The 12,981-nt window shown below is 47.7% G+C and overlaps 1 protein-coding gene across 5 annotated transcripts in view; it reads right to left on the bottom strand.

Moving 5' to 3' along the window:
- The window catches only part of KIAA1549 (KIAA1549 ortholog), a 145,221-nt gene that overhangs the window by 106,557 nt on the left and 25,683 nt on the right, over positions 1-12,981 (bottom strand). The window contains exon 1 of one of the 5 annotated variants that reach the window (XM_074366954.1): positions 8,650-8,949. The exons of the other annotated variants lie outside the window; for them this stretch is intronic. Within the exon in view, the coding sequence (XP_074223055.1) occupies positions 8,650-8,800 (151 nt within the window). The 5' untranslated portion in view covers positions 8,801-8,949. Of the gene's footprint in view, positions 1-8,649; positions 8,950-12,981 lie in introns of those variants that run through there. 5 annotated transcript variants of the gene reach the window in all.

Genomic DNA, 12,981 nt, shown 5'->3' with positions numbered 1-12,981 from the left:
TGGATTTTTTCAGTTAAAGACTCCCCACTCATAATGTAATGACCAGAAATCCCAGAAATGCACCCAACCTCAACAACACACTGCCTTGGACAGAGCTTCTCAAACCTTAGTGTGCAGACAAGTCACCAAGACGTGCCTTTAAAAGGCAGATTGGTAGAACTGGGGCAGGACCTGACTGCCGTTGGAGCCAGCTCCCAGGTGTGCGGCCACTGCTCCACGCACCGCACCTGCACCTAGCGGCTTCCCACCTGTTCACACCTGTCTCCTGCGCTTGGCCCAAGTTCCCCTCGAAGCTGGCTGCAGAAGATGGCTTGTGCTGTGTATGTGAGGCCTCCCCCTTTGAAGGCTGCCAGGCAGCATTTACCCAGGGTTGACAGCAGCTCTTCAGGTCGATTAACTTCGGAGCACCCAGAACGATGGTGAGGAGGGCTTCCTTCCACCGGCCCGAACAAGAGCCAGAGAACAAAGAGAGGAGGAGGGAGAGTTTCCCAGCGGCCCCACGGGGCTGTGAACACCTGCCAATCACTGGGAGCGAGGAGCCTCCAGGGCCCCGTCCTCCCGCCAAGACGTGCAATCCCTGACCCAGGACCGCTGTCACCGCTCATTCTCACTCAGGCTCAGGGCCGTCAGGGCCGCAGGAAAGGCGAGCGGAGAGCGCCGCCTGCCCTACTACCCAGACCGGCCTTTCCCCTTCAGCGGGGCCCCTGCACCACCTGGCAGTTCATTCACTCACTCGCCTCCTCTCAAGCTCCTCTGGAAACCAGGGGGATTTTCTCCGGCTCCCACTCCCATCTCACACTCACCTCAGAAGATGGTCTCACCTACCGCTCTCCACCGCCAGGCCCCGCCCCCCCGCGCAGCCCGCCCCATCCCTCACCTCCTACTTCTCCCTCCGCTCTCCTCCTTCCGAAGTCAATCCCTCGTCTCCTGCCCTGGGCTCCCTCCCCTCCGAACCCTGGAGAGACTTGGCTCCTGCCCTCACTGCCTCCCTTTCCAGCAATCTCTCTCTTCCCCTCCAGCCCACCCGTATCAGCTGATGCACCCCTACTTTCTCACCTGCACAGGAGGCCCCCCCCTTGCCTTGCCCCCACCCTTCCCCTTCCCCTTCCCTTAACCCACTGCCTGACTTCACTCCTTGAAAGGTCACAGCAGCCACCACTGCCCGAGTCAGCCCTCTGCAGCTGCTGGCCGGTCACCGCAAAGTACACCCTCTCTGCTGCTGACCCTCGGCCAGAGGAGGGCGAATCTCAGTCTTCAAATCATTTCACATCCCCTCTCTTTTTGGTCCTTTTCAGCACCAACATTTTGAACACTCTGCACCTCTGTGTCCATTTTCTCATGAGCCCACACATCGTAGATCCCCACTTCCACCCCCGCCAGAAACCAGTACTGAGAGCAAAGGCTATCGACTCGGACTTGGAGGGTCAGTAAAACCAAGGGGAGCCCATCCAAGTGTTTAAGCAAGAAGTGGCGTGACCAGATGTGTTTCTGAAAGGACCTCCAGCCTAAGGTGGAGGATGAACTGGATGGAGGCCATGTCAGTAACCAGGGAAAATATGATGGGAGCTTGAACGGCACTGGTGGCAATGGTGATGGGGGAGGACAGAATAAAGAGCCATGTCCTCTATCACGGCCATCATCCGGTCACTTCCCTTCGTTCATCAAGGACTCAGTGCCCGGCTCACGGTCCTCTCACCTCACTCCCGGCAAATTCACCATCCACAGATTATTCACCCAAAGCCTGCATTCATGTTCCAGTCCAACAACTGACTCCCATAGCCATCCCACCCCTGGTTCTTAACCAAGACCAAAACCAGAGTTGGTCCACTTCTAAAGCCTTAATCCCTCCAGCCCTCCCGCTACCTCACTGCTAACACCCCTGCTCTGGTATCTTATCTGGACCCCCTTTCTCAGTCCTTTGCCCACTGTTCCATCCACTGCTTCCCTTCCTTCCTCATCCAGCCCAGATTCCACACCGCATCATCCCCACCATGTCTGATCAGATCTCTCCAATCCCCCCAGCTCTTCTCTGCCCTGCCTTCACCAACTCTGACTCAAGCCAACCGGCCACCTTCCTGGCCACATTTGACATGTCAGATGCTATGGGACAAATGGCGTCGCACACCTACTGGCAACATTGCATACTTCCATCACCTTAGACTTCACTCCCAACCTTCCACCAGTCCCCTCAATTCCTTCTCCCAATATCATTTCTCCCCAGCCCTCCTATGGTGAGCCTGCCTGCCCACAGGAACTCCCTCACCTAGGGCAAATTATCCCTCAGCTACTTCTAGTCTTCCTTTACTGATTCTTTCTTGAAGCCTATAAACATGACCAAGTCTATTACATGTTTTAAAAACCTCCATCGACCCCAAGTCACAATGAAGTTACAGGTGGCAAATCTGGTCACGTCACTTCCTCCTTGTTTAGACATTTATGACGGGGGTGGGAGTGGGGATCTAGGATGTGGGGGCTCATGAGAAAATGGGCACAGTGGGTGCAGAGTATTCAAAACCTCATCACACGTAAGAATCATGTGAGGAGCTTAGTGAATATCTTCAAACTACAAGACCTCAGACATCACCTATTTCAGCAGGTCTAGCTTGACTATGAGTCTGGGTTTTTAACAAGAGCCCAGGTGATTCTGATGAGGTGGCCCTCCCACCACTCTTTGAGAAAGAGTTTAGGGTAGCAGCACTGGACACGATGGACTGATATGGAAACACCCCCTCCCCAGCTTTCACAACACTATTTTGTCACGACAGTCATTTTCATTTGTGGGCTCCTCTTTCTCTTCCTCTGTCCTTAATGTTAATTTCCTGGGCCTCTGTCCTTGACCTTCTTCTCTTCCAACTCTATGTGTTCTCCTTCAGTGGGGTCATCCAGGTCTATCACTTCAACTACCATCAAACGCATCCACTTAAACTTTTTTTAGCACTGGGTCTGGGATGGATGGATGACTGGGTGCATGACGGATGTCTGTGATACTCAACAGTGTGAAGAGCAGGTGCGACATGAGCACTGGCCGACAGGAAGGGGTGCTGTTCGGAACAGAGTCCCGAGGTTCCTGCTACGCTGAGCAGTAACCCTTCAGCTGCGAGATCTTGGGGGTTGGGGGATGCTCAGTAGAGCAGCTCTTTAACAACTGGTATGGTAGCATTTCAGAGTCTTAACAACCAGCCAAATGTCCATAATGCATGAATGGGTTATGAAGCAGGGCAGATTGAGAGAATCATTCTGTTGTGAAGTTGCCTGGTCAAGTGGAATAGGGTTCTTATACACCATTCACAGTGACTCAGTCCCAAAGGCAGGTAGAGCCCAAGGTCTCTGAAGAGCTGGACTAGCTCCAGCGTAGTCTGGGCTGACTCAGGCCCTAACAATCCAACACCGCTTACTCCCAGAAGCTTGGAACAGGAGGCAGTACCTCTCAGGCCCATGCTTCTCAAACTTCATGTGTGTGTGCAAAGTCATTTGGGGGTCTCGTGAAAACGCAGGCTTTGATTCAGAAGGTTTGGGGTGGGACCTGAGACTCTGCATTTCTCACAAGTTACTAGATGATGATGATTCTGCAGGTATGTGGTCCACACTTTCAGTAGCAAGGTTAGATTTTCACTAATGAGGAGACAATGCCTAAAGCACTAGCCACAGCACTAGCTTACCCCAAAGCGTTATCAACAAAGATGGGAAAATGGACAAGACAAAGAGATAGAACAAGAGAGAGCAAAATATGTGTCCTGGGGGTCGGGATGCAGGTGGGAAGAGTAGAGGAGGATTTTTTTTAAAGAAAAAATTACATGCAATGGTCTTCAGTAGGTCACTGGGCTAGAACACCTATAGGACAGTGAGACAGTGACACTCATCAACATTCAGTAGAAACAGGACAGTTACTGTCTATAACAGGGGCCTTTGAAATGTAAGAGCTAAAAGGGAACTTAGAGATAATCTCTGCGACCCCTCTGTACAATGATGAAAAAAAACAGGACAGTGTATCCCACCCACAGGAACACAGCAAGTCATCAGCTGAGAAGAGCACACTCGGGTTTGCTAACTCAGTTCAATGTGCTTTCCAACAAACCATGCTGCCTTAGCACATGAAAGAGAAATCATGTGGCTGTGAGTTGCAGATGAAAGGTAGGTGGGCACAACTTGGAAACAAATTCGATCAGTGAGAATAGCATCTTTCTATCTGGGAAAATCAACCTAGTGTAATTATAATTACAGTAATTAGCTGCCTCTAGCACCCAGGGCACTGAGAGAAAACCTGTGGCTCCCAGGTCCCGGGTGACTTTTAACAACCCCTGGCTGGGTTCTGTTTTCAGGATTAAATGAGGCATTTCCTGACGAAGACTGCAGCAGCTGTTCCCCAGTGGCCAGGAGGTGAGGATTTAAAATCATGTCCTCTACGCCCTCTGATTCCCAGCCCAAAGAGAACCAAGCAAAAAAGATACAACAAAAAACAGTTTCAACGTCACGATTTTAAACTGATTGTTCTAATAGTGAACAGATTGCCTGATATTAAGTGGTATATCCCTAAAATGCCATTAACTTTCAATTACAGGTTTATGGTATCTGGATCAGTGTCCCAAAGGTGGAAGTGCCTAAAACTCAGCTGTGAACTTGTTAAAAAGGAAGATTCCCAGTTACGACCACCAAAAATTCTACTGTAGGCCAAGGGTGAGCCCCAGAAATCGAAATTCTTAACAAGCACCCCAACATCCCCAAGGGACGCTGATGTAGGAGTCTAGGGTTCACACCTTTGAAACATGTATCTAAGTCTCTGTTTATAGGACACTAAATCACTCAGAATGTGTAACAAATATTCATCTCAAAATGCTAATCACAATGCATTAAGATAAAAATGTAACATGCCATTAAGCATAAACGCAATGAAAAAAAGAAAAACAAAATGGCAGATTTTGCTAATCAAAATAATCAAAACTTAGGAATTTCAAAATTATATAAAATTTAAAAGAAAATCCATTAGGAGAGGGAAAATGCAACAAAAGGGAGAAAAAATGGTTGCTATCTTTACTATATAAAGACTTTAATAGATGTATATCACAACAGATAAATAAGCAAAAACAGAAAATCCACAGACTACAAATACGAAATAAACAAAAAATATTCAACTCAAAAGTAATAAAAAAATTAAAGCAACATGTTACAAATTTATTTAACAATGATTTTAAAAATATTCAATGCTAGTGATGATGAAGTGAAACAGTGAGTTGTGTAAACTGCTCCAGTTAATTTCAGTGTTATAGCTTTACATAAAAAATTGATTCATTCAACAACCACCTACTAAGCACGGATCAGGCACCCAGCACACTGAACAAAACAGGCGAAGATCCAGCCTGGCAGATTTAAATTTAGATCTAAATTACTTTCTAAATTTCCTTCTAGAAATGTATTTTTTTTAAAAATCCCACACACGAAGAAATATAGAAAAGCCTTACCTACAGAGCTATTCATCATAGCATTATTTATAACAGCAAAAAAAGCTGGAAATAATAAAAGAACAATTAAGTAAATTATCAGGATAGAAACTGTTTTCAAACAGTGCTTAATGAATAGGGAAATGCTTAAGTTAAATACTGAGTGAAAAAAGTAAATACATATAATTCAATTTTCTTTTTTTCTAATGTTAACAAAAGAAAGACAAAACTGTTTACAGGAAAAAACTATTTCCGGTGTTATCTATAAGTTGTGGGATTATGGGTACCTGTTTTCTATACCTTCCAATAATTTCCAAAGTTATCAATTTCATAATAACTATTATTTTAAGAAAGACTTATCCCTGAATAAGATGAAGAAATGAGGCACAATTCTTTCTTTTTATATTGTGGATGGAAGTAGGATATCCTAAGAGCACTACGTTCAAAAACAAGTCCAAAAGATGACAAATTGTTTCCACAACAGTGAACTGTTACGACCAAACTTATAAATGTTTAAACGAACAAACAAAAAAGAGCACAGTCAAGATGCTGAATGAAACAGAAATAGACAAGAATCAATGAAACATGGAAATTTCAATAAAGACTGAACTAAGAGGACCAATTGGAAAGTGGACTCCATCTAACAAAAATTAACAAGGAAAGAGAAACCTGCGGAAAGAGGAGACAGTCTGCAGGCAGCCACGGAAGGGACTGCAGCCTAACCTAGGAAAGCCAAGGCAGGAGTGAGACATGCCACTTTCCGCCTAGCACCATGTACTCTTCAGAAAGACAACCACCACGGCAGGGTTCGGCAGAGCCTCCGCCAGCCCCACTCTGATGGTAAAAATACAACACTTCGGCCTGGGAGCCAGAGGGTCCTAGTGGCACAGAGACAAGACGTGGGCCAAACAACTAAAATGTAGCATCTCCCCAGGATCACCCACCACTCACCACACTCAGGTATCCTACATTAGGAAGCCACCCTCTATCCATATGGCTCCTCACAGCCTTCAAGTGGATCGGGACCACCTTTAAGAGGTCTTCCCTGAGGAGCCCTTTTACTGGCTGCCTTTCTTGCCTGGGGAGAGTCTGTGCAAGGGTCTGCACTCACTTATGTACTGCTTCGTACATATCCCCACTGGATACTTGAGGACAGGCACACCATGTCCTCCTCTTCTTCAGTTCCCATTCTCTGACGCAGCATAGAAGCAGCTGTGCAAACCAGAAGAGCCCAATACACCAATTAGTGAAAGGATGAAGCCTCTGCATCTGTGATGTCAGCTCTAGAGTGGAAATACAGTTAATTTCAAGTCTCCGGGTGGAATATTTGTATTGAGGGTTAAGGGGAAACAGGAACAGACTTGTAAAGAAGAGATAGTTATGGAGGGACACTCCAAACAGCTCCATTTATTTTATGTTTATCAAAAGAATTACTTACACCGTCCACAACATCTGCAGCATGTCCAGATGGCCACATTCACATGCGAAAGCTGTACAGAGGTTACATGCTGAGAGTTTGGAGTCAAACTAACCTCAACTCCTGAAGCCTTAGTTTTCTCATCTGTTAAGTGGGGATAATGAAGCCTCACTCACAATGTGATTGGCTTATGTATGTAAAATGCAGCACCTGGCATGCAGGAAGCACTCAGTAAATGGGAAGGATTAGTTTGGCGTGTCCCACAGCAGATGAGTCCATCAGCATCAGATGGGCTTTCTTTGGTGACTACAGAGCCAAGAGTACGCTTCATGATTATCTCTTCTCACAGAAAGCCCAGGGTCTCCTCCCCTCCGGACACACTGGCCAGGACATGCAGAGGGCAGGACTGAGACCTGAGGTGCTGGGTCAGGCAGAGCTGTCTGCATTCTTTGTACACTGCCTGAAAGAGACCCATTTTGTCGCCCCAGCTGTGGTGCAGCTCCCTGAGCAGGGTTCCCAGCTATGGGAAATCTATGAAGAGGCCTCAGGTGTGTATAAGTCCACAGGTCAAGAGCGGTAAGGAGAGGGGGAAAGTCATGACCCTGCACCAACTAGCCTGTGACCTTGAGCAAGTCACTTCTGTGTGTCAGTTTCTTCAGTTAGAGGAGCAATTCCATTCTATGATCACTGAAGTCCCTTCCTGTGCTTTTTTGTACCAGCCTCTATGTGGCACTGGTTATAATTTTGACAGTGAAGTCCAAGGGACACCTTCAAACGTGTTCCATTTCCTTCCAAAGCCACTTGGCAGTCCTCTGGCACTGCTCCCATGAGAAGGGAGGATCTGGAGTTGCTTCCATGACCCTCTGGCTTTGCTCAGCTCTGCACACTGCTCACTCCACCTTTCCTTTCCTGCCCCCAAAGTGGTCGCGTGTGTGAGCTGGGGCAATCACTGGCTTGCAGCATGTCAGCTCAGAGATGGTTTCCAGACCATCCTGTGTGTATGCTCGGGATGGACAAATAAACATTTCAGAGAAGCAATATGAATTAAATCATTTCCCCCACAACAAAACCCGCCCACGTGCTTCTTCATAAATCATGCCTCTTAATTCCATGCCTACGAACAGTCAGTAAACTGCACCTATTATAAAAACAACCCTCACTCCTTTCATGCCCTGACACTCAAGAATCACAATATTTTCACACTCTGTTGTACTAAAGCCTTTGCAGAAGTAATAGCAATAGCTATTTCCCTGGAAAGATTCATGGCCAGGGCGCTTTCCAAGAGATATTCTTTGACTGTTCTTTGTGTCCTGCGTGCACTGGGGGACACGGCCAGCTGCCTGCATCTGGGGGACGCAGGGTTACCCAGAGTAATGCAATACTGTTTTAAAGCACACACACCGAATGTACCCCTTCGACCAGACAATAAACTATTTCCAAAAATTTGATGTAACCACATTCATATGGCCATGCACAAATACAATCCCATTGCCTGCGATTTTGCAGGAAAAATAAAGGCACATTGTAAGACGAAGCCACCAGATCCGCCTCGGACTCCGTGGATAACAGAACAGCTTTGCAGACCTTTAGCAAGATTGGCCGGAATCCGCTTGCTTTTTCTCTTTATTTTCCCCGTGCCTGTATTTGCTGGGCCCGAGAAGAATGGAAAAGCATCTCAAGAAAGGAGGGCGAGGGAGCGGTGGAGAATAAAAGAGGATGGGCGGGGAAAGCAGGATTTTGAAAATAACAGCAATAAAGGAAGGCAGGGTCGCGTCGGAGGGTCTCCGCGGTGCTTACCTGGGGCGCACGAGGCCGGCCGGGCAAGCAGCAGCAGCCAGAGGCCGGGGAGCAGCAGCCCCGGGCGGCGGCGGCGGGCGCGGAGGGCGGAAGGCCCGCGGCCGCTCGGCCCCGGGACCAGCGCGACCCCGGCGCGGGGCTTCCCTTCCATGGCCGCGCCTCGGCGTCGGCGCCGCGCCCCCGGCAGTCCCGACCGGCGCCCCGGCCCGGCCTCGCGGCTCGGCGCTTTCAGGCCCGGGAGGGGCGTCCGCTGTGGCGGCGGCGGCTGGGACGGGGCGCCGCGCACCGGCGCGGAGGGAGGCCGGCGAGGCGGGGGCGGGCCGGGGGCCGGAACCGCGGACGGACAGGGGCCGCCAGCCGCACGCCGACCTCACCGCTCCGCCCCCTTCGGAGCCTCCGAGCCGCTGCCCGGCAACGCGCGGGCCCGGGCGCGGGGAGGCGAGCACCACCTCCCGGCCGGCCGGGCTCCTGCCTGCGGGGCGGCCAGGCGGCGGGCGCGGGGCGCGGGCGCGCGGGGGCTGCGCGGCGCGGGGCCGGTGCCCGGCCCGCCCCCGGGATCCGCCTCCCGGGAGGGCACGCGGGAGCACTGGGCCCAGCCGACAGCCGGCGCCGCCCCGACCTGCACCGAATACCGTGCCCCGCCGCCCTGGTGGCCCCTTGCGTCTCGTCCCCAGGGACGCCCCGGGGAGGGAGGCCCGCGAGGAGGGGTCAGAGCCGGGAAACCTGGACAGCGCGAGCGCGGCGGGCCTCTCGCTTCTCCTGTCGCTCGAGTCTGTGCGGGGCAGCAGGTGTGAGGGGGGCGCCAGCGTTGGGAAGACAGCCTTCGGGGCTGCAGCGGAGACAAAGCAAAGGAAAGGTCGGTGCTCCCTTCCCAAGAGCCCGATGTGAAGGAGAGGGGGCGAGGAAAGCGCGCGCACAGCTCTACCCATCCTGTCTCCCATCACGAGGTCTTGCCTCCAGTCCAGGCCGTTGGGAAATGAACATGCAGATCGTTCTGGACCTGGGAAACCCGCACGTAGTGGGCCTTCACGAGGCGCCTGCCGACCCGAATGGAAGCAGAGCTGGAGAGGACCGCACACGTTCAGGCTCCTTTAGGAAAAGCAGTGCTCTTGGGAGATGAAGAGAATGTCAGAGGATTAGCATTTGGAGGGGAGAGTTGGGGGGAGAGTGAAGGATGAAGAAAGAAAGCAAGCAGTTAACATTTGTCAAGTACCTGCCACGTGCCAAGCATCTGCCGATGGATTAAAGGTCTTGGAACGTGAAATTGGCAATCTTGGGTTTTTGCATCCTGTTGGAATGCTTGCACCAGGCAGACTGCAAAAGGTGTGAACTGGGGACACTCTTATTGCCCAGGAAACTAGTGGACGGTGGAAAATGTGATCATCCACATTTACAAAAGGACCCGGCTTGCTCTCCAGTCTGGCTCCCCTGCTAGGCCCAGTCTTGCAGCTCCATCCCAGCTAGGCATCTTTCCTGGTGGGAAGATGATTGGAGACTCAGTGATAGTCCATCCTCAGAATAAGGCTGAGGCACCCATCTGTAAGTACCTACCAGCTAGTTGGAAGATATTGAGAACAGAAGTTAAAGATAACTTTTGTTGATGTTCCTCATTTGTTTTCAGCTTAAACTGCCTCCTGATCATAAACAGCCCTTATTCTTTGCAGCTGATCTCCCATCATAAACAGAGGGTTTTGCATGTCTTGCCTCTAGCTCATAATCTCCGTGAATACCAGTGTGGAGACATGTCTGGGCCCTGGTCCCTGGATGAATTCACCTCGTGTGACCACAAACCGCTGCCCTGGGGTGATTTTTAAATTGTCTTGACCTGTTATGTTATTTTGTCTTTTATAAATTTATGCTTTGCCTCTCCAACCAAATTAATATGAAGCTCGAAAATGGTGTCATTTTGCTCAGGACCGCCCATAGCACCAGTCAATCCTCATTATGCATTTGTAGATTTGAACCGGAGAATCCACCTGCCCTGTGAAGAGGTTCAACCTTTCAGGTTTGGCCCCAGCCTCCAGGAAGCTCCCACCTACTGGAGAACCCAGGGTGTCCAAGAAAGGAGGTGCCTCTCATTTCTCGGCCAGTTTCAAGGAAAATGAAATGTTTGCCGGCCACTAAGAAGGGACTGACACCAGTCAGAGGTAAAAGTTGAGACTTCAAGATAATAGAAATGAGTCAAGGTCACCAGCTCTCTAAGGAAAGTGAGATCCCTAGTGTCCCATACTTTCCCAGCTCTGAAGGATATAAATCTCAATGTTCCCTCTGTTAGAATTTAAAGCATTCTGCCTGAGTGCCTAAGGAAATGTTTCCCATGGAAACAACCTAAATGTCCCCCATGGAAACAACCTAAATGTCCATCAACAGATGACTGGATAAAGAAGTGTGGAATATATATATATACAGTGGAATACTACTCAGCCATAAAAAAGAATAAAATAATGCCATTTGCAGCAACATAGATGGACCTGGAGACTGTCATTCTAAGTGAAGCCAGAAAGAGAAAGGAAAATACCATATGATATCACTCATATGTGGACTTTAAAAAAAAAAAAAACAAACTGATTTACAAAACAGAAACAGACTTACAGACATAGAAAACAAATGTATGGTTACCAGGTGGAGAAGGGGGTGGGAAGGGATAAATTGGGAGTTCAAGATTTGCAGATACTAACTGCTATATATAAAATAGATGTACAACTTTCTTCCGTATAGCATAGGGAACTATATTCAATATCTTGTAGTAACCTATAATAAAAAAGAATATGAAAGCGAGTATATGTATGTCTATGTATGACTGAAACATCATGCTGTACGCCAGAAATTGACACATTGTAAACTGACTATACCTCAATCAAAAAAAAAAAAAAAAAAAGAAAGAAAATTAAAAGAAAAAGAAGAAAATGTGTCCCAGGGCTCCAACCATCCAGCAGATAGGTTGTGGGACTTAAAGTGCAAGACAGACTGTGCGGTGCAGGGTAGAGCTGTGTGTATGTACACACGTGTGCATACGTGTCCCTACATGTATAAACACACACTCCTATACACATTTGTGTCTGAGAAGAAGAGGGATTCAGACAAGGCCTTAGGGCAGTCAAACAAATTACACAGCAAATAAATCCAGTGAACAGTTCTGAGCACCTATTTTGACCTTTTAATGTCGGGCAGGGTTGGGGGTGGGGTGGCACGGATATAAAGAAGATAAAAGCAGCAGTTTTAGAGATTGTATTACCTCATACAATTCTCACCAGAGAGATTAGTTTACTTACCTAGGGCTTAACCACAACTCCAATCCTCACCTCCTGTTTTCCAGGAAAGTACAACCTCATGGGTTGTAGTAAACAATTCACAGTATATATGTGTATCAAATCATCACCCTGTACACCATCAACTTACACAATGTTATATGTCAAATTATACCTCAATAAAGCTGGTAAGGGAAAGGAGTGAGAACCACTGAGCTGGAAGAGTCAACCTTTCTACTAAAAGTAAGACAAGGGGGGAGGGTAAAGCTCTGTGGTAGAGCACATGCTTAGCATGGACGAGGTCCTGGGTTCAATTAAAATAAATATATAAACCAGTGCCTCCATTAAAATAAATATATAAACCTAATTACCTCCCCCAACAACAAAAAGATGGTTAAAAAAAAATTGATAAGACAGATACTTAGGTGGAGTGGAGAAGAGCAAAAAGGGACACTGGGATAGAAAAAGGACCCAAATATCTGGCTAATGGGTCTAGACTTAACTTTGTAGGCAATGGGGTATCATCAGTGATTTTTCTCTGAGATATTATTAGAATTAAGCACAAGAAGGATTAGTCTATTAGCAATATATAAGAGATTGAAGAGAGAAAAGACTGCAAGTGGAGAGACCAATTAGGACAAAGATCATAACAAGTATCAAGGATCATAAGTTTTTTCACCATCAAACAGACAGACCTTTTAAAAAATTGATAATATCCATTTGTGCCAGAGTGTGGGGAAATAGGCACTCAGATTCTACTGGTGGAGGTGTAAATTGGTATAGCCAATTTGGAGGGTGGTTTAGCCTTATCTACCAAAATTTAAAATCAGCTCACCATCTGGTGCAGAAAATTCCACTTCAAAAAAAAATATATATATATAATATATATATATATTATATATATTATATATATATGCTTTTGCCTCTTTTTGCTTCTTTTTCTTTCTTTCTTTCCTTTTCCTTTTTTTTTTTTTAAGTCAGGCTTAATTCAGACAGGTAAATTCAGTCAAATAATTCAATCAGATAAAATTCACCTTTTTAAAAAGTATACTGCTCAATTAAGTTAGACAAATGTGTAACTACC

Source organism: Camelus bactrianus, chromosome 7 (genome assembly GCF_048773025.1).
Source record: "Camelus bactrianus isolate YW-2024 breed Bactrian camel chromosome 7, ASM4877302v1, whole genome shotgun sequence".
NCBI classification, from domain to species: Eukaryota; Metazoa; Chordata; class Mammalia; order Artiodactyla; family Camelidae; genus Camelus; species Camelus bactrianus.
Note: the sequence above shows the minus strand (reverse complement) of the source record. Positions and strands in the feature narration are given on the sequence as shown.